Source organism: Cannabis sativa, chromosome 7 (assembly GCF_029168945.1).
Source record: "Cannabis sativa cultivar Pink pepper isolate KNU-18-1 chromosome 7, ASM2916894v1, whole genome shotgun sequence".
In the NCBI taxonomy this organism is placed as follows: Eukaryota; Viridiplantae; Streptophyta; class Magnoliopsida; order Rosales; family Cannabaceae; genus Cannabis; species Cannabis sativa.
The window spans coordinates 40,609,480-40,628,484 of NC_083607.1; the positions used below are offsets into that span (position 1 = coordinate 40,609,480).

The 19,005-nt window shown below is 36.0% G+C and overlaps 2 protein-coding genes across 2 annotated transcripts; one reads left to right on the forward strand and one right to left on the reverse strand.

The window, feature by feature from the left end:
• The first annotated feature begins 823 nt into the window (after positions 1-823).
• On the forward strand, positions 824-14,155 carry LOC115696984 (polygalacturonase QRT3). The gene is made up of 4 exons (XM_030623880.2): positions 824-1,413; positions 1,566-1,793; positions 5,922-7,130; positions 14,122-14,155. The coding sequence occupies exons 1-3, from the start codon at positions 1,225-1,227 to the stop codon at positions 6,951-6,953; spliced, it is 1,449 nt and encodes a 482-aa protein (XP_030479740.1). The 5' UTR covers positions 824-1,224; the 3' UTR covers positions 6,954-7,130; positions 14,122-14,155.
• LOC115696515 (uncharacterized) lies at positions 10,377-11,297 on the reverse strand. The gene has a single exon (XM_030623415.1). The coding sequence runs from the start codon at positions 11,295-11,297 to the stop codon at positions 10,377-10,379; it is 921 nt and encodes a 306-aa protein (XP_030479275.1).
• Positions 14,156-19,005: the final 4,850 nt, after the last annotated feature.

Here is a 19,005-nt window from a genome sequence, read left to right on the forward strand (position 1 = left end):
TGTGGAAAATCACCCTGATAGTTCTCCGAATCGAAGAGAATGATTCTAAACAAAGAAAATAGATTATCACCTGTCAATCAAACAATTTTTCTTGAATACACTGAGGGACCATTCAATTTCAGTCCCACGATCATAAAAAGAATAGATAGAAGCTTTAAGTGTCCCAAATAAGAATGGAAAAGATGTTCACCAGTTGCTTTCATTAACTTTTAATGCTTTTGGTTATCACAAAAAACGTTTAATGCTTTTTATGAATTGCCTTAGGTGGCCTAATAATCATAAATTAGCTAGTTTCATTTTTTTTTTTCTCAACTGTGAAAGCACTCAAATTTATGAATATATAAATTTATTTCATTATTTAATTACGTTTGAAATATTTTCTTATGATACCCCATTGACTATTAATTAATTGTATGAAGCTATATCATCAGCTTCCAACTGGCTCAAATAGTCCAAATCTCCTGTAATGTGTGCTACAGGTCACGTAAGTTAATATTTATTAGGCCCGAAGCTAAAAGCAATGAGATTTTGTCAGGAAAAAAAAAGCAATGAGATAAACCTGTCAAAATTTTTATTTTAAGCTTTTTAATGTTTAAAAGAAAAAACCGAAAATAAATGCTATTTGTAGTAATGAATCTTTCGCTCCTTCATTAAATGGTAATTATTTTTTTTTTACGTTCTAACCAGGTAGATATTAAAAAATACATTTCATACCATGCAACCTGGATTATTTACCAAAATGATATTGTGTAAAGGTGTCCTTATGGTGAGGTCGAAACCACCGTTGCATGCACCTTTATTTAGATATTAAAAAAGTCTCTTCTTTTTTTTTTTGGTAATTTTTAGGTGGGAAGACTTCAACAATTGACTTTGGTCGCTTTTTAGGAAAAAAATATATATTTATTACATTTTTTTTGTCGGTTCTCTACCTTTGCTCTTTTCTTTTTATACATATACAACAAAATACTGAAGTCAATATATAATAATAAAAGTAAGTTAAAGAACTCCTAGTTTAGTTAGTTATGCCTATAAGACTCCCAATTGCAAAACATACCTTAAAAAGAGAGAAAAATCATCGAAGACATCAATACCAAGATCCGAAAGACAAGGTCTATCCCATTTTGCTTTAAAAGAGGTAAAACAAACTCTTTTGTGCTACCAAAGGCTCTCCTTCTCTCTCTAGATCTCTCTCTATCTCTCTCTCCTAGCATTGGCAGGTACCAAATGAAATTCAATATTTCAGCATTATTCTTGATTTCACTGTTTAATTTACTCGTACTGGTACTGGAAGCTACCTCTTCCTCAAAGTACGAAGATAAGCTATGGAACTACCAATCAATCCAACAACAAAACCCACCTTTCAACTTCCATCGAAATTTGTTGTCAATCGGTGCAGCTTCAAACATCACAAGAGTACGTAGGTTTCCACTCTCACGATCGAATATATATATTGTCACATTTAGAATATTCCAAAACTTTTTTTGTGAAAAATGGTCATCATATTTGATCATTAATTATCATGTAATAATGTAATAATAATTGAGTGATGTTATGTAATTGATTAGATTGGGCGAGTGTTTTACCCAATTGGGTATGGAGCAGATCCAACTGGGGTTGAAGATAGTACCGAGGCGATAATGAAGGCAGTGGAGGATGCATTTCATGTTCATAATAATGGCCTTGAATTGTTGCCTGGAATCAATGACTTGGGAGGTGTGGTTATTGATTTTCAAGGTGGAAACTACAAGATAAGCCAACCCATAAGGTTACCTTCAGGTGGAGGCAATGTTGTGGTAAGTGTTCTCTTTTATATTCTTCTAAAACTTTGTGCTTTAAAATGTCATACGATTCTCAATTTAAACGTAATTAATTAAGCTTTTAATTTACAAAAAATTATGTTGAATTAATAATATTCATCGTCAGCCAACAATTATAGTTTCCCCCTTACATTTTTGTCCTCGAAATTGGAACTTGTCACCATTCTTCTGCAATAATTATTCCCAGAGAAAGAAAACGGTAAGTAAAATGTATGGCAGTATGGGAAAAAAAAGGTGTAGAAAGTAAAGGTAAGAAAATGGTATATATTTTTAATTTTTTTCTGATATTTTTTTTGGTTGCATGTGTATTTATTTATACTTTAATTTATATATTTAGTTTATTTTTTTTTTTTCACACATTAGATTTAAAATACTCTTATTAAAAATAGTAGATATTGACATATTAATTATATATTAATGATTATATTATATTTTCAATTTTAAAATTACTCTATTATTAATATAATTATTTATTTAACTTTAAAAAATAAATTATTATTTTAACTACCACTAAAGCAAGAAGAAAAAAGATAAAAAACAAAGTTAAAAGTATAAAGTTGTAACAATAAATTTCATTAAAAAAATAATGTAGTAATACAAAAAAGATCAGTCAATTTGTCAAAACTAAGTAAAAAAAATAGTAATACAAAAACATATTGAGGATGTTGTTTTGCATATTACAATTAGGCTATTACTTTGTCATTTTTTTTCTGCTTTGTAATTATCTTCTTGCCTGTTATCATGTTGTTTATAAATTTATTTTAGTGTTGTTCTATATTTGTTTTTAGGTTATCGTTTTTATTTTACTGAAAAACAGTATTTTTCTAATTTTGAAACATTAACATAGTACTTTTGAAAATTTGGTACAGTGGAAACATATATTAAAAAAAGTGTGACAGTAAAAATGTAAAAGTGACAAAAAGAAATGGATACTTTTGTAAGATCTCTTTTAAATAGCTATTATTCCACAAATACACAAAAACAACAAAAAAAATAACAAAAATACAGTTGTACGGAATTTTAAATATTTTACGTTTTTTTTTTATTTATAGAAAATACGGTATTTTTATGTTGTACTCTTGCTAATTTGTTGTTGATTTTTTGTTATCTGTATGTTATTTTTTGTTGTTGTTTTGATGTTGTTTAGATATTATTTTCTTGTTATTTTTATATAGTATTCTTGTTATTATTGTGTTGTTTTCATAAAAAATTGTATAAATGTAAAAAAAAAAAAAATTAAAAGGTAAAAATATAATTTCTGTAAAAAAAAGAAAATACTATTTTATGTAACTATCCTATTTATATAATATATGAGACTACACTTTGGCCTAATTTCTTCTCCTTTTTTTTTGAAAAAATAATAGATATATCTTTTCTATTTTCATCCTTTTTTTTTTAACAAATCTATTTTTAGCCGCCTAATATATATACTAGTATATTCTTACGTGCGATGCACGTATGCTATGTTTTATATTAAGTATTATATTATGAGTTTGTAAGGCAATAAATGAATAAAAAATAAATAATATTTAATTTAGAGAAATTTGAATAATAAATTTAAATTAAAGTTTTATGTCCAGTAAAAACATATTGGAAACAATAATAATAAGGTTATAATATATATTGCATTCGTTCCAGTTCTTAAAATAATAGCAGCAAGAACATATTTAACTTGGAAAAACAAATATTACAAAATTAAGAATAAGCAAAGCGTGTGTAAATTAGACAAAGAAGGAACCCTCAATTCTCAAAGTCTCGATTATAAAGTAACAAAGAAGTATTAAAATTTCATCTGCTCATTATAAAGCTACCTTCACTCAAAATAGCACAACAAAAAATAACAAAGAAGTATTAAAGGTGTAAATTTTACCAAAAGCAATGTAAATTAACAACTGATGATTGCATTCTGTTTCAGTAGGTGAAATTGAGAGAGAGAGGCTTTTGTTGTGTTTGCCTGTATGGGTGATGAATGGGTTAATCGTAAAGATTGTTTAATTTTTTGGTTTAATTATTGAGTTTATTTTTTGAAATTTGAATGAAGCAGTGTAAAAAAATTTCAAAAAATTGTAGTTTGTTAGAGAGATATGTAAGTTAATCGTAAATATTATTTAATTTTTTGGTTTAATTATTGGGTTTATTTTTTGAAATTTGAATTTAGCCGTGTAAAAAAATTTCAAAAATAGTAGAATTTGTTAGAGAGATATGTGGGTAAGATATTTTTTTTAATTTAAAAAAAGATTGTTTAATTTTTTGGGTTTAATTATTGGGTTTATTTATTTATTTGTTAATGTTTAACGTTAACAGTCTGTTAAGTTAATCGTGTAAGACTAAATAAATAAAGAATCGTTAAACCAAGAATCCCCGTTAGATAAGCACTTTTAATATATAAAGATATATATATATATATATTTTTTTTTTGCATTCTAGTTCCTTGATATGCTGGCTTCCTCCATAACTACTATACTATTATATATATATATATATTTTTATTTTTTTAAAAAAAAAAAAACAAAAATAAAAGTTACAAATTATCTACATGCCGAAAGCAAACATGGTGAGTGAAAAAATAAAAATTCTTTCTCTTTCCCTAGTAATATTGTATGTAACAGAATTGCTTGCACTATTGGTGCTTAATAAATTTTTATTGCTGTTATGCCGTTATTGTTATAATAAAGTATTGTCATTGACCAATGGTAAAGTGTTACCAATATAAAAATACTCATACATATTGGTAAAGTGTTACTCAATAATAATACTCATAATATAGTTGGCTCACTATAATTTAAAAATAATTAATAGTGAAAATTAAAATATAATATTATATTTAGTATAATATATTTAATGTTGGGTCAAAGTCAGCCATATTGTATAAAAGTTAATATAATATATATTTATTCTAATTGCAATATAAAATGTTGGAGGGTGCTATATGTATAGTTAGCTACACTATAGGAGGGTGTATACGGTATAATTACTTTAACTTTTCCACAGAGTCAATATATTGGAATTATTACATAACTTTGTAGACTTACCTAATAAACTTTTAAAAATTTTGACATTAGTGAATATTTTAAATTCCTATGATCCTATGTCACACTTATTTAAGACAGTCATGTATATATAAGTGCTGGACGGGTATACTATAACGTAATAACAATAAAAATTGCCTCTTACATTATTGTTTCTTAGTATCATAACTCACCAGAACTAACTCGATCGCTTATGTTATAGTCAAAGAAGTCCAGGTTGGAAATTTATTTTGAATTCGATCTGCTATATATGGTTTCCAATTTATGATTATTTTTCCAATTTATGACCTATTTACATCTTTTGGAAGTAGTGGGTAGTCTATGAGCCCATGGGGGCTGCTTTTTATAACTTCTTTTCTGTATGCTTTACCCTCATCATGGCACAGTGGTTAAAGGAAATTTCCATTGATTTGCATTAAATAAAATCACCAAACAATTAATAATAATATAATTAGAGCATGTCTAATCTATAATATATCTTAAGTTGCACTACACTAATAGACATGCATAAGACTACGACCATTTATAATTTTGAGTGTATTAATTAGTAATAACTACACATATATGTAGAGTAATAGATACACTATAAAATTGCACACACAGTAATATATAATAAATATTAGTCATTTAACTTTTTAGGTAGAAATATATCACTTTTGATTATATGATGGAGATTGACTACACATCATTATATATTTGTAAAAAGTTTGTATAATTCGAGTGTGTTCCAATCATTTGTCAATTTAATTTCATACTTAAAGACGTAGACAAGGGATGAAAAAGTTTCAAACTGAAAAAGAAAAATTACATAATAAAAGGCATGTAGAAAAAAGAAATACTACAGTAATTTGGTAAATAAGTGAAGAAAAATTGCCTTTACTTTAGAATTGAAAATTGATCCATTGGATTAAACTCTCATCAATTCATTACGGAAAAAAAGGAAAGCATTAAAACCGTTGGTATTTTATCTCTATTTTGCACAGTTTTATTTTTCTTCATGTTGTCACTCTTTTCCCAATTGACAGATATCTCATATATACTAATTAATGTTTGTTTGGCACTTGAATTTAATTAGGTGAAAGGAGGAACTCTTCGAGCATCACACACATTTCCAGGAAATCGTTACCTGATAGAGCTATGGTCTCCATCTTCAGTCCCTATCGATACAGACTCACCCCATGACTTTAGTGGTGATAGTGTTGGAATTTTCTACGAGGATATAACTTTTCGTGACATACTCTTCGATTCAAGCTATAGAGGAGGAGGAATCTTCATAATCGACTCTGTTAGAATCCGTATAAACAACTGTTTCTTTCTTCATTTCTCAACAAAAGGAATTCTAGTCCAAAAGGGTCACGAAACCTTTATATCAAATTGCTTTTTGGGACAGTACTCAACCATTGGTGGTGACAAGGGAGAAAAGTACTTCACAGGAGTTGGCATTGATATAGAAAGTAATGACAATGCCATAACTGATGTGGCAATTTTTTCAGCTGAGGTTGGTATCATTTTAAGGGGCCAAGCCAATATGGTGACTGGTGTCCATTGCTATAACAAGGCTACTGGTTTTGGTGGGATAGGAATATTGGTCAAGGTGGCTTGGATTTCGCAGACTAGGATTGATAATTGTTACATGGATTATACATCTATTGTGATTGAAGACCCAGTTCAAGTCCATGTCACAAATGGGTTTTTTCTAGGTGATGGAAATATTGTTCTGAAAGCTGTTAAGGGACATATTCATGGGGTGAACATTGTGAACAACATGTTCAATGGGAACCCTCAATATCACACTCCTATTGTGAGAGTGGATGGGAGTTTTTGGAGCATTGAACAAGTAGTGATTGAACGAAACAATGCTGTTGGGATGGACTTGAAATCTACAGTTGGGACAGCTGTTATCAAAGGAAATGGAACTATGTGGGTCGCTGATTTTTCACCAATTTTATTGTTCCCTGATCGAATTAGACACATTCAGTACTCGCTTTTCGTTGATGGGCTTCCCAAGTTTACTTCCCATGCTATCACCAATGTCTCTAATAATGTAGTGCTTGTTGAGACGGACAAAATTGTAAGTGGGAAGGTTTTTATGACCGTTCAACAATAAAATCAAATTCTATATTTAATTTTGCTGTCACTAATTTTCCATATAATATTTGTAACGAATATATTAAAATATATTATATTTGTTTAATAGTGGCCTATTCTTTGTTCATAATGAGTGTACACATAGCTTTATTTGTAAGAGAATTTCTTTTTGTAATGATTTTGACTTTATATGAGTGTATATTTGTATGAGTGTATATTTAGTTGTTTTTTTTTTTTTTTGAAAGAAAGGGAGCCCGCTAGAGAGAAAGAAACTCAAAAAGATTACAGGGGTCATCTCCAATCCAAATGGCTACTTCATCTAACCCTAGAGCCCGGTGCGCTAGCTTATCAGCCAGGGTGTTAGCCTCGCGATAGACATGGGAGAGTCGAGCAGCAGGGAACTGAGATAAAGTACTCTTGATTTGGCTGATAAGGTCACCAAAAACCGAAATGTCTTCTTTATGGCAAGACAGAGCATCAGTAATGGTTTTGCAATCCGTTTCCACCTCATGGACTAAAAAGTGTTCATTGATGCACCATTGAAGCAAAGTGAGGAGAGATTTTGCTTCCAGGGTGGGGACCGATCCTCCTCCGAAGTGAGGCTGGGCCAGGGCAGCGACTACCAGGCCGTCGCTGTTTTAAATGATACCACCGAAGCCTGCTTTCCCGTTGACTTTTGAGACTGCTGCATCCACATTTAGCTTGAGAAGACCCGCAGCTGGGGGGGACCAAGAAGGAGGAGCCATTATCTGACTGGGGCGGGGGGAGGATGTGAGAATCAGCTGGGAGGATTGGTAATCTTCCATTAAGCTTTGAGCCAAGTTGAGAATTGCATGATCTCGGTCGAAAGCTTGACCTTTTAGAGCTTTGTTCCTGTTAAACCATACAAGCTAGCCAAGCAGTACAAAGAAAAATCTCTACATCTTTTTTGGTTAGAAAAGTGTAAATCATATCAGCAACGTCATGAAACAAAATCTCTGAAGAGTTAGTAAAAATGTAAGGATAAAATTGCGTACCTTTCCAGACTCTTCTAATACTCTGGCAGTAAAATAATGCATGAGAGACCGACTCTTCCGATCCTCCACAACGGTCACACCCCGACGAATGAATGATTTTCCTATGAGCTAGGTTTTTAGCAGTGGGGAGGGTTGAATTTGTGGCTCGGAAAGCAAAGTGTTTTACCTTGGCAGGAAGGGAAAGGTGCCACAGATTTTTCCACCAAGGCGAGGGAGAAGAGGAGGAGGGGATATCCGGGAGGGGTGTGGAAGAGAGGCTGAGATGGTAACCCGATTTAGCAGAATAGATGCCTGATTGAGAGTGTTCCCAAATGTGATCATCGGGGCAGGGGCTGAGGGGGAGGGGAATGGAGAGGATCTGCTCAACCACATGTGGCGGAAAGCATCTTTGCAAGCTAATTAAGTCCCAAGATAAGGAAGGCGAAATGAACGAGGCAACTTTATCAGGAACAGGGGAGAGGGTAGGAACCTCACGGAGACCCGGGATCCAATGATCGCGGGTCGTGAAAGTGTTCTGCCCATTACCTATTTTTGAAATTATTCCTTTGTGCAACAACTCTTTTCCCCAGCAAATGCTACGCTAGACGAATGAGGGTGAGTGTCCTATCGAGCTATCAAGAAAGGATGAGTGAGGAAAATACCTAGCTGACAAAATTTTTGACACCGTTGAGTTTGGCTGTTCGAGGATGCGCCAGGCTTGCTTAGCGAGTAAGGCTTGGTTGAAGTGGACCAGGGAACGAAAGCCTAAACCACCGTCCTTTTTGGATCGACAGAGTTTTTTCCAGCTTTGCCAGTGAGTTTTGGGACGATTATTATCATTGACGCCCCACCAGAAATTGGCAATAACAGATTCGAGAGAATGACAAGTGGCCACCGGGAGACGAAAGCACGCCATCGAGTAAGTGGGAATGGCCTGGATGGCAGATTTAAGCAAAGGTTCTTGCCCCCTTTTGAAAAGACTTTATTCTTCCAATTATTGAGGTGACCCCAGAACTTGTCATGCAGATAATGGAACAGTTGCTTTTTCTTTCGCCCAATGTGCTGAGGAAGGCCCAGGTATTTTTCGAAGGAAGACCGCACCGGGATACCCATAAAATCGGGTATCAAAGTTTGATCCCTGAGCTCAACATTTGGGGAGAAATACAAAGAGGATTTTTGGAAATTAACCTGCTGTCCCGTGGCCCTCCCATAGGCCTCGAGCACCTCTTTGACGATATTGCAGGAACTAATAGTGGCTTGACAAAAAAGAAAACTGTCATCCGCAAATAGGAGGTGAGAGATAGCAGGGGCTCTCCTAGCAACTTTAAAGCCTAAAAGAGCTCTCCTTCTTTCTTGTTGGTGCAAGAGGGAAGAAAAGCCCTCCGCACACAGCAGAAAGAGATAAGGAGAAAGGGGATCGCCCTGGCGAATTGCCCTGGAAGGATTGACACTGCCTAAGACTTTGCCATTTAGGTTGAATTGGAAGGAGGCGGTGGAGATACATGCATAAATCAGATGGACAAACCTGGGGGGGGAATTGGAATTTCCTGAGAATAGCTACTATGAAAGGCCATTCCACACGGTCGAAGGCTTTAGCCATGTCGAGCTTGATCGCCATCCATCCCTTTTTCCCCCGCGTCTTAAGCTTGATGGAGTGCGCAACTTCCTGGGCTATAATGATATTGTCAGAAATGAGTCGGCCCGGGAGGAAAGCGCTTTGGTGTGGTGAGATTAGAGTATTCAGAACAAGTTTCAGCCTATTGGCGATAGTCTTAGAAATGATTTTATATATGATATTACAGAGACTGATAGGCCGAAACTCAGAGATGTACTTAGGCTGATGGACTTTGGGAATAAGCGTGATAAGGGTGTTATTCAGAGGGGCCACACTCGCATTTCCATTGAGGAAACTGGAGGCGGCTTCAAGCACGTCTTTCCTAACGGCATGCCAGTTGAATTTGTAGAAGTGAGAGTTGAAACCATCCGGGCCAGGGGCTTTGTCCAGAGGAAGCTGAAAGAAAGCTTTCTCAATTTCGTCCTGGGAAAAATCCTCACTTAAGAGGGATTTTTCGGAGTCTGAGAGAGAGCAATTGATGCTTTCCAAAGCTATATTTACGTCAGAATCGGTGGGGTTTGAGGAGGTGAAGAGCTGATTGAAATGAGACTCAATTTCTCGAATAATTCCTTCCTCGTCAGAGACCATGCCACCATTTGCCGTATGGAGTTGATGAATTTTGTTTGTTTTTTTCCTTTAGGAGGCAAAGCGGTGGAAGAACTTCGTGTTCTTATCCCCTTGAGCCAACCATTGGGTACGAGCACGCTGTTTCCAGTAAGCTTCTTCCTTGTAGAGTAAAGCATCGAGCCGGGATTGGAGATCTTTTATAGTTGCTATAGTACGGTTGTCCCAAATAGGGGTGGACCAGACTAATTCTAGCTCTTTCTCCAGCTTACTGATTTGCTTTTTGAAATTGAAATTTTTTGTGATTCCAATTGTTGAGCTTTTGAGCGCACAAGGATTGGGTAGCGATGAGATTAGGGATAGCTTCCTCCGCGGTTGAGGGTTTAGTCCAAGACTGATCGAAAATTCTATCCCAGTCCGGGTCCTGGAGCCACACATTCTCAAAATGAAATCGCTTACTATGATTCCTTGACCCAGTTCCCGGAATGGTAGATGTGACTAATTTCAAGGCTCTGTGGTCAGACCCATAGAAACCCAAGTGGTTAAGAGCGGCATTAGGAAAAAGATTTACCCAAGGACTGTTGATGATCCCCCAGTCCAACCGCTCTTGGATATTTTTTGGGTGGGCCACATTGTTGTTCCAGGTGAGAGAGGGTCCCACGGGGTCAATCGGGGAAAGATTAAAGGAGTCCAATAACTGTCTAAAATTCGAAGAAGGGCCCCTGTCAGGATTACCCCCTTTTTTGTCATGGGAGAAGAGGAAAGCATTAAAATCACCAATGAGAAGCCAAGGGTCACGGGGATTATCCCGGCCGATCCTTTTCAGAATTGGCCAAGTGTGAGGTTTAAGAGAGTCGACGGGAGAGCCGTAAAAGCAAGTGAGGTGAAACGAGACATTAGTAATGGCACACAACACATAACAATCAAAATGACTTATAGATTGAGAACATAGAGTGACTTTTACATCATTAGTCCATAACAAAAGTAAGCCCCCGCTTCTACCAACCCTAAGCATTTCTAAGCCCGAATCAAAATGGAGCTTGGTTTTCACAAAATTAATAGCATTCTTTACAAGCCGAGATTCCATAATAAACAAAATAGTAGGACTACTAGTAGACACTAAACGGGAGAGATTCCGGAATGCACGATCACTCCCAATTCCACGTGCATTCCAGCTCACAATCTTCATGGGGGCGGGCAGGCCTGCTCAGGGGCACAGCCTGCCATACTAGTAGAGACTTCGTTGGCTTGTGGGTTGTCGGAGCGGGAGCGCTTGATTTAATGCCTAAGCTCACCGTTGACCATCTCGGTCTGTCTTTTGAACTTGTCTTTGGAGTCGGGCTTGTTCCTTTTCCTTGAAGCTTTCGAGCCCGAGGGGGTGGCCACTCCTGGTTGGTAGGTGAGATTCATGGCTTTGAGTTTTTTGCTAGTATCCAAGAGGGGGAGGTTGTCTGGCAGAGGAACATGACAGTATTTGGAACTGGTGGAGTTGGAGCTGCTAGAGTTTTGGGGTGTGATAGTGTGACTCGGGTTGGAGATAGGAGAGGCTTTTTGGACACTGGAGTTACTCATTGTGGCATTGAGGAGAGCAGTGTACGAGGGGTTAATGGTCTCGGGTTGGGTGGTGACGGTTTGGATAACGGTGTTTGTGTTTGCATAGACATCATGTTGGACCATGGGAGGAGGGTCTTGAATGTAGGGTGTGGGGCCGAATTTGTATAGGCCCACTTGTTGGGATTGACCGTGGGAGGGGCCTTGCTCAAGAGAGCCGTAGGTGGGAAATGGAGGGGAGTTCTCCGGGGGAGCTACACAAACTGCACTAGCCGGGTTTGAGGTCATGAATGATGCCACGGGGGGGTTTGTAAAGTTAAGTTGTTCATTGCATAACAAAGCGTTAGTTGTAACCTTAACTTTACCCATGATAGTTTTGATATCATACCTTAGTTCCGGAGGAAACGGGGCTTCATCACAAGCTTTCATGTAATCCATGCACCCTTTGTTGTAGCTATGACCCATTTGGCCACAGAAGAAGCATATGTCCGGGAGATTTTCGTATTTCAGTTCAAGCCAGACAACTTTGTTTATGCCGGAGAAGTGGATAGGTAATCCACGTGGTAAAGGATGGGCCACATCAAACATGACCCTAAGCTGAAAGTAGGGTCCCGAAGTTTCTCGAAGTGAAGGCCGGTAAATTTCCAAGAGGTGGCCAAGAGAGGATGAGACAAGAACTGCCAATTCTTCGGAGCGTTTAAGGAAAGGTGTATTGAAAACTTGAACCCAGAGAGGAATTTTCAGTAAGCTATCCCCATTGAGAACATCCAAAGAATTCGGGATGTCCATAAGGATTGCTTGGTTGAGATAAGTCCAAGGTTGTTGCAGCAAAACCCGACGCCTATCCCCGTCGCAGCCAAACTCAACAAGGAAGAGACCATTGGATCGGTCAGTGATGGTCACGGGGTTCCAAGAGATATTATTCCAATCTTTGGTCATTTTTTCTATGAAGTTCTTGCGGTTAAAAGATTTAACCATGTGAACTTTGACAACAAGGAATAAAGGGATGGGTTGGATCTCAGAGTCAGGAGTGTTGGTGGGGGCAGGCTCATGGAGGGTTTGAATGGTGCATTCAGTCTGAGTGAGGTTGAGAGCAACAGATAGTGATTTGGTTAGCTCATCCATGATGCAAGTGAATCAATAGTGACTGAGTTCGAATGAAATAATATGAATGTAATAAGACCGTGTGAATAAGGTAAAATGACGACTATAGAAAGTCTGAAAAATGACCCTGAGTAGAATATGGTGAGCCAAAGACAGGGGCGAACAAGAGTGTATTTGAACAATAATATTCGAAAAATTAAAAACAGGGGGACTATGAGCTAATAACCAACGAACTGTGGAAAAATATTGACCCGAATATTGCAACGACTGAGTGAACTTAAGACCAGTACAATACCATAACAGAAAACTTGAGAGATCAGAGAGAGAAATACTGGAGACAATATGCAGAACTAGTCTCGGTTGTGTGCAGTGAAAGAGAGACCTGGGGGGAACTAATTGGCTATTACAGTGAATAAAGTATATATATATATAAACAGAAGTAGTTAATATTGGAAAGCTTTTGCAGAGAATAAAGCTTAGATATGATAGGAATGTAGATGCGAAACCAACGGGATGTTCTGCCCTTATATAGGGAAAACATTTTGAAATAGCTATGAACAGATTTGGTAACTATCACATCTGTAGCATTTACTTTCGAACAGAGTTGCTGCACAAGAGGATTTCTAATTGTACCAGGCAGATCACAATTGCAGATTAACATTAATGCTATATTTTGAAAAATTTGGGCAAAAGGAATTAAACCTTTTCTGGAAATTAATATAAAATCGTTTTCTTTACCCAAAATCCCTTTCTGATATCGGTTGTCCTGAGGTAATTTAATGGGAAGTCCAAATTTGTGTCTAAAATACCCTAAGAAAAACCCATTTCTCTGATGAGATTTGACAGTGAATAGGAAAAGATGATCAAAAGAGTTAATACCTGTAAGAGAGTGATTAATGCGTGTACGGTTCGATCGTCTGGGAAACTGGCCGGAGTTATGGCGGATGCGACTGGAGTGGTTGGAACGGATCGTTTTGATGCAGCTGAGGCGGCTTGGACGAGTCGAGCTGCTCTGAGTGTCGAGGGAAGATGGATTGGAGCCACCTAGATCGAGGGATCTGGGGCTTGGCAAACGTTCCACTGAGTGGGAACGCGTAGGGGATAGGTGTGAACTCATTGTAGAGGAAGGAGGAGGCCTGTTCAGACTTTGCATGTCGAGAGAAGAAGAAGAGTCTGGAAGAAAGTCTTCTGTTTACATCGTATATTTAGTTGTTATTAGCAAATTTATTTATTTATTTATTTTGTGGTTATCAAAATAATGAATTTTTTTTCTTGTAATTTAATATCTAATAAAGGTTAATTGTGTAATTTACTTAGTAGAAAGCCCAAAATTATTCTCATTTTTATTGAGGTTATAGACTAGGCAATTAAAGTGTGCTTCGCGTGATATTACTCAATTTTTGTAATTTTTATAAATTTTGATTTTTTTGTGTACTCATTGTTTTATGTAATCAAAAATATAAGCAAAGTAACAATTTGAAAGTTAACGTTAACACAGATTTTTATTAACTAAAATATTAATTTTTTTATAAAAAAATATAGAATTTTTTATATACAAATTAAGTACTAAATAAATAATAAATAACATAAAAATTTTAACGTAGTTTTGAAGTTAAATTTTCATAGTCCACAAGTCTATATCTTTTTAAGGATAAATATGTTTGAATACATAATACAATGATACAATTTAGCAATAATATCTCTTTTTTTTATCTAAAATTGGTCGTTCCCTTTACCCTGGGTTCAGTCCCTATTTATAAATGTACGAGGTGACAGTTATTTCTTTGGGATCTACTCATTCATAGTCGTTCATAAAACGTGGACATTCCTCACGTTTCATTCTTTATGTACATGGGATAATATTAAATAACAATTTAACTACTTTCTTTTATCCATTGACGGTTATGCTAATTGTATAGGATAGTTCTCGTCGATTACATGTTATCTTTCTTAATCATCTTTAGTAGAAAAATTCAATTCTAATTGTTGTGATCTTGCGATTCTCCCTTGCCTTTTGAAAAATATTAGCAAGGTGGCTACTTCCATATGTCAAAAGTGAGGTGAATAAATATTGAAGTTATTTTCCTTTCTTAAGCATACTTAAGAGTATGTGGGTCAATTAGCTACAAGCTCTTACTCACAAGTATGTGGATCAATGAGCTGTAAGCTCTTACCCACGAGTATGTGGATCAATGAGTTACAAGCTCTTACATACGATTATGTGGATCAATGAACTGCAAGTTCATTATTTACTCATTCTGAATAACCTTCATTGTGTTTTCTGTTTATCCTGAGATGGACTTATTTGTCTCACTGGTCTAATCATTTTATAGTTAACATCTCGTTATTGCCTATGTGGCAGCGAGTTTTGAATATTTCTATTTAATGTACCTTCTGAGGTGAATCATTTAATGTGCATTTAATAATGCATGGCTTGGGATGGTTCATATTCCAGCTCTGATACACATGTTCGCTTCTTATTGCTAGCCAAAATTTAGGTATCATAATTGCCCTTTAAAGGGTACGTTTTAAAAGAAAATGATTTTTTTTTAAATGCCTTCAATTGTACAATCGTATTTTCTATTTAAATTTTGGATGGTTTTATTTCGGCAGTTCAAGACTTCGAGGCAAATCATTTCAGCATTTAATGTTGTGACTGTTCCTTTCTTGGTTAGTTCCCATCTTTTAGATTTATCCTTCTCTTAATCTAACTTTACCAATGTTTGGGTATAAATTTCAAATTTCCCCCATTTTTGCCATATCTGCCTACTAAACCTTCAAGCTTCAAAAATTTCTCAACCAACATCTTCCCTGAACTTGAATGTCCTCTTTGTCTTTGACCTTTTTTCTTCAAGTTTCACCCGATTGCATCCCTCGACTTCAGAATCGTCAAGACCTAGTTTCTTTGGAATCGGAGTTTCCATCACGAAATTTTTCAATACCCAAAATCTCCCATCAAACCTGTAGTGACATTCCCTTTTGTTGACTTTCTTTTGTGCTTTTGATCTTAATTTCTTAGTATGTATTTTTTGATTTGTATTGTTTTGTGGTTTGGGTGAACTATATATGAATGTTTGAGTAATTTAGGGCTAGAAATTTAAGATTATGTGATTCCCAGGTTTTGGGTTTTCTTTGTGATTTGTTTTTCTAGGAATAGGGGTATTATTCTCTGTAATCATGTCCCAATTTAACCCAGAATTTACAATCCCAGACCCTTAGAATGAGATTGTCCTTAATTTCTTACCATAAGTTTTTCAGCCTCAAACCATACTTGAAATTAACAATGTGAAAATTAGGAACCACCTCATTAGGTCTAATTAGGAAGAAGCTTCTAACCACTATAGACGATTTTCGCAAGAAATCATTAAGGGTAAATGCTGTTGTTTGAAAAAGGCTACTTGGCTAGAATGGCCTAGTTTACTTATTATCCCTTTAGCGAGGCCAATATTTTTCCTACCAATCATTGTTACTTTCCCACCAGATGACTAGAATTTGAACTTATGGCTCACAAGGCTCGCAAATCAAAGACTCCACGGAATCATTCTGTTACTTTTGAGGCACAATTGATCGAATCCAGGGTTAGATGCATTGGCCTTTATGTTGGAGACATTTTAAGATCATGTTGTATAAGGAATGAGAAAGAATGTCACATCCACTCAATTCCTTAGGGGGAATTTAGTTGTTACCCACCTCAACACCTATATTAGACGAAGGTTGAAGCGCTAGCGAGTCTTCCAAAATAGGTGCTTGGAGTGTAGAGCATATAAGGGTTGGAGAAGTTCTTCCCCTCAGGGATTACTTTAAAGAGTTCTGCAACTACCTTGGAATCGCACCATTTCAACTTGCCCCAAATTCATATAGGATTTTAGCCTGTTTAAAATCCCTCTCATATTTGAAAATGGGAGTGTCCAATACCCTTAGAAATTCTCTATTTCTATTCTGTCAAAGCCTGTTTTGCAAGAAAGAATGGAGCAGGGGGCTCCTATTATCTTGGGATCCATACTAGTGATTGCAAGATCATTGTGAGGCTGCCCAAAAAAAATGAGTTCAAGGATGAATTGTTTTGGACCACTGGTTTATATCCAATCAACACCACCAGATTCAAAATTGTATGTAAGTATTAATTTCTCTCAAATTCATTGTTTTGAGTTATTATTTTTTGTACTTAAACTAATTCTTTCTTTTTGCCATTTTTCCAATGATCACCAAGAGGCCTATCCCCACCCCAAAAATGAAGGAAAGACATGAGATTCTTCTTAATCTTCCCTATGGCCTACGAGCGGCAAACTTCTTGTTGCACGACAATAATTTAAAAGCATGTGCCCTTCTCAACAGAGATCAGTGCACTAATGATTGCAAAACCCTCAAGTTTTCAAATTAGCAGCAAGTTCTTATGCCTGAAGAAGAAGAAGATGAGGACTATGTGGCTCACATTCATTACCTTAGGAATGTAACCACTCGGGAACCTAAAGACGAGGCCTCCTGAGGTAATAATTTCAGTCAATGTGGATGGTCTCCTACTATTCTCAGGGTTAATCGAACAAACTTAGTTCAGTTTAAGGATAGTCAATATAAATTCTTCATTTAGAACTGCATTAACCTAATCGCCCATAGATTCGATAGTGGGTACCCTGAACATCACGTCCAATTAAGTTGTAATAATTCTTACTTTGGGATCGCTAGGCAGTATGGAACTAACTTTGATAGGGCCAGCTAATCAAATTGGGATATGTCTCCCCTTAATCCTTTTGATATTTACATGATTACTGGATCTAGGGAATTTAGTAATTATTATAGCAGTTCCTCCTCATCCGATGATTATGGTGATATTTTAAGTGGGTAATTTAGCCTCGCCACCTTTATATTTTTATTTATAGAAGTTTTGATGTGGTCTTTTTTGTCTCGCAAACTAGGACTTTAAAGTGCTTCCTTGCAGTCCGACTGGTCCTACCAAGAGTTGTAAGAAGACGACCACCTCAGTGGAAGCTACTTTTAGGTCAAACCTTAGTTTCAAAGAGGATTAAAAAGACTACTGGTAAAAAACTTGCTTTAACCAAGCATTCGATCGAGCCAGAAAAAATTACTGCCAATTCTTCAGTGCTAGTAGCTGTGAGTTCCAGTGGATATGCCTTGGGGGTCTATCCATTAAGTCAAATTCTCAGGGTCTCAACCTGAGATGGTCTTCCTAGAGCCTTCTTGCCCCCTGCCACCTTTCACAGGTGTTGAAGGCTCGCAGCCCTGCTCGCAGTACGCTACACAAAATTGGTGCTATTTCAAAACCTTTCAGCAAGAAGAGTGAGATCTGATCAACAAGGGCAATTTCTAAAGCCTTATGATAAGAAGTGTTGATCTCCTACAGCTGGTTATTATCAACTTTTTAAAATTTTTTGTATCCCTTATTCTTTAATTCCTTCTGCTTACCTCATTTTTTTCAGACTGCCTTTCTATCCTTTATAGTTCAGTAGAAGGGCTTTACTTCAAGAAAAAAAGGGTATTCACCTACCAATAAGATTTGTAGGTAAACAATCATTATTGGTAGGAAATGATGTTTACTTACGAATAACTAATTGGTAAATCTTGGTAGGTAAATATTTATGGGGAAAGAGTCACCATCTACACATTAATATTTGTAGGTAAAATAAGTTGTGGACCCCACTAAATTGTGAAACAGATGACAAGTCTTCATGTGATGTGGATGATGACATGTCATCTTAGGTGGCATGACATGTTCTATCATATTATAGCTGACATGACTACCATAGTGGCACACATGACATACAATAATAGAGCCACTTAGCATTTGAAGATTTGTCCACATGTCATTGGCAAATGAAACATGACATCTAAGAATGAGTCCATGTGGTATACACCGGTTTGTCCACGTGACCCATTCTGATCGGCCTACATGGCACAATACAATTGGTCTACATGGGACTCTAAAGTTTAGTAAACTTATTTTTTTTGTATTTGAAATGTCAAAAATCTAATTTAAGATAACAAAATTACTTAAATATATATTTCATAAATCATCATAGTATTTCAGAATTCTCATACAATATTGATAACAAAAAAAATGCATAATCACTACAGTATATGAACTTTTAAATGCATAAAATTTTTCATAAATAAGTGAATAATTTTTAAGACTCAAAAAAAAAAAAAGAAGAATCCAAGGCAAGCCAACATCGATGCTCTGGCCAACCAAAGCAATGAGAACCCAGCCGCTGATGATACTTCTGACC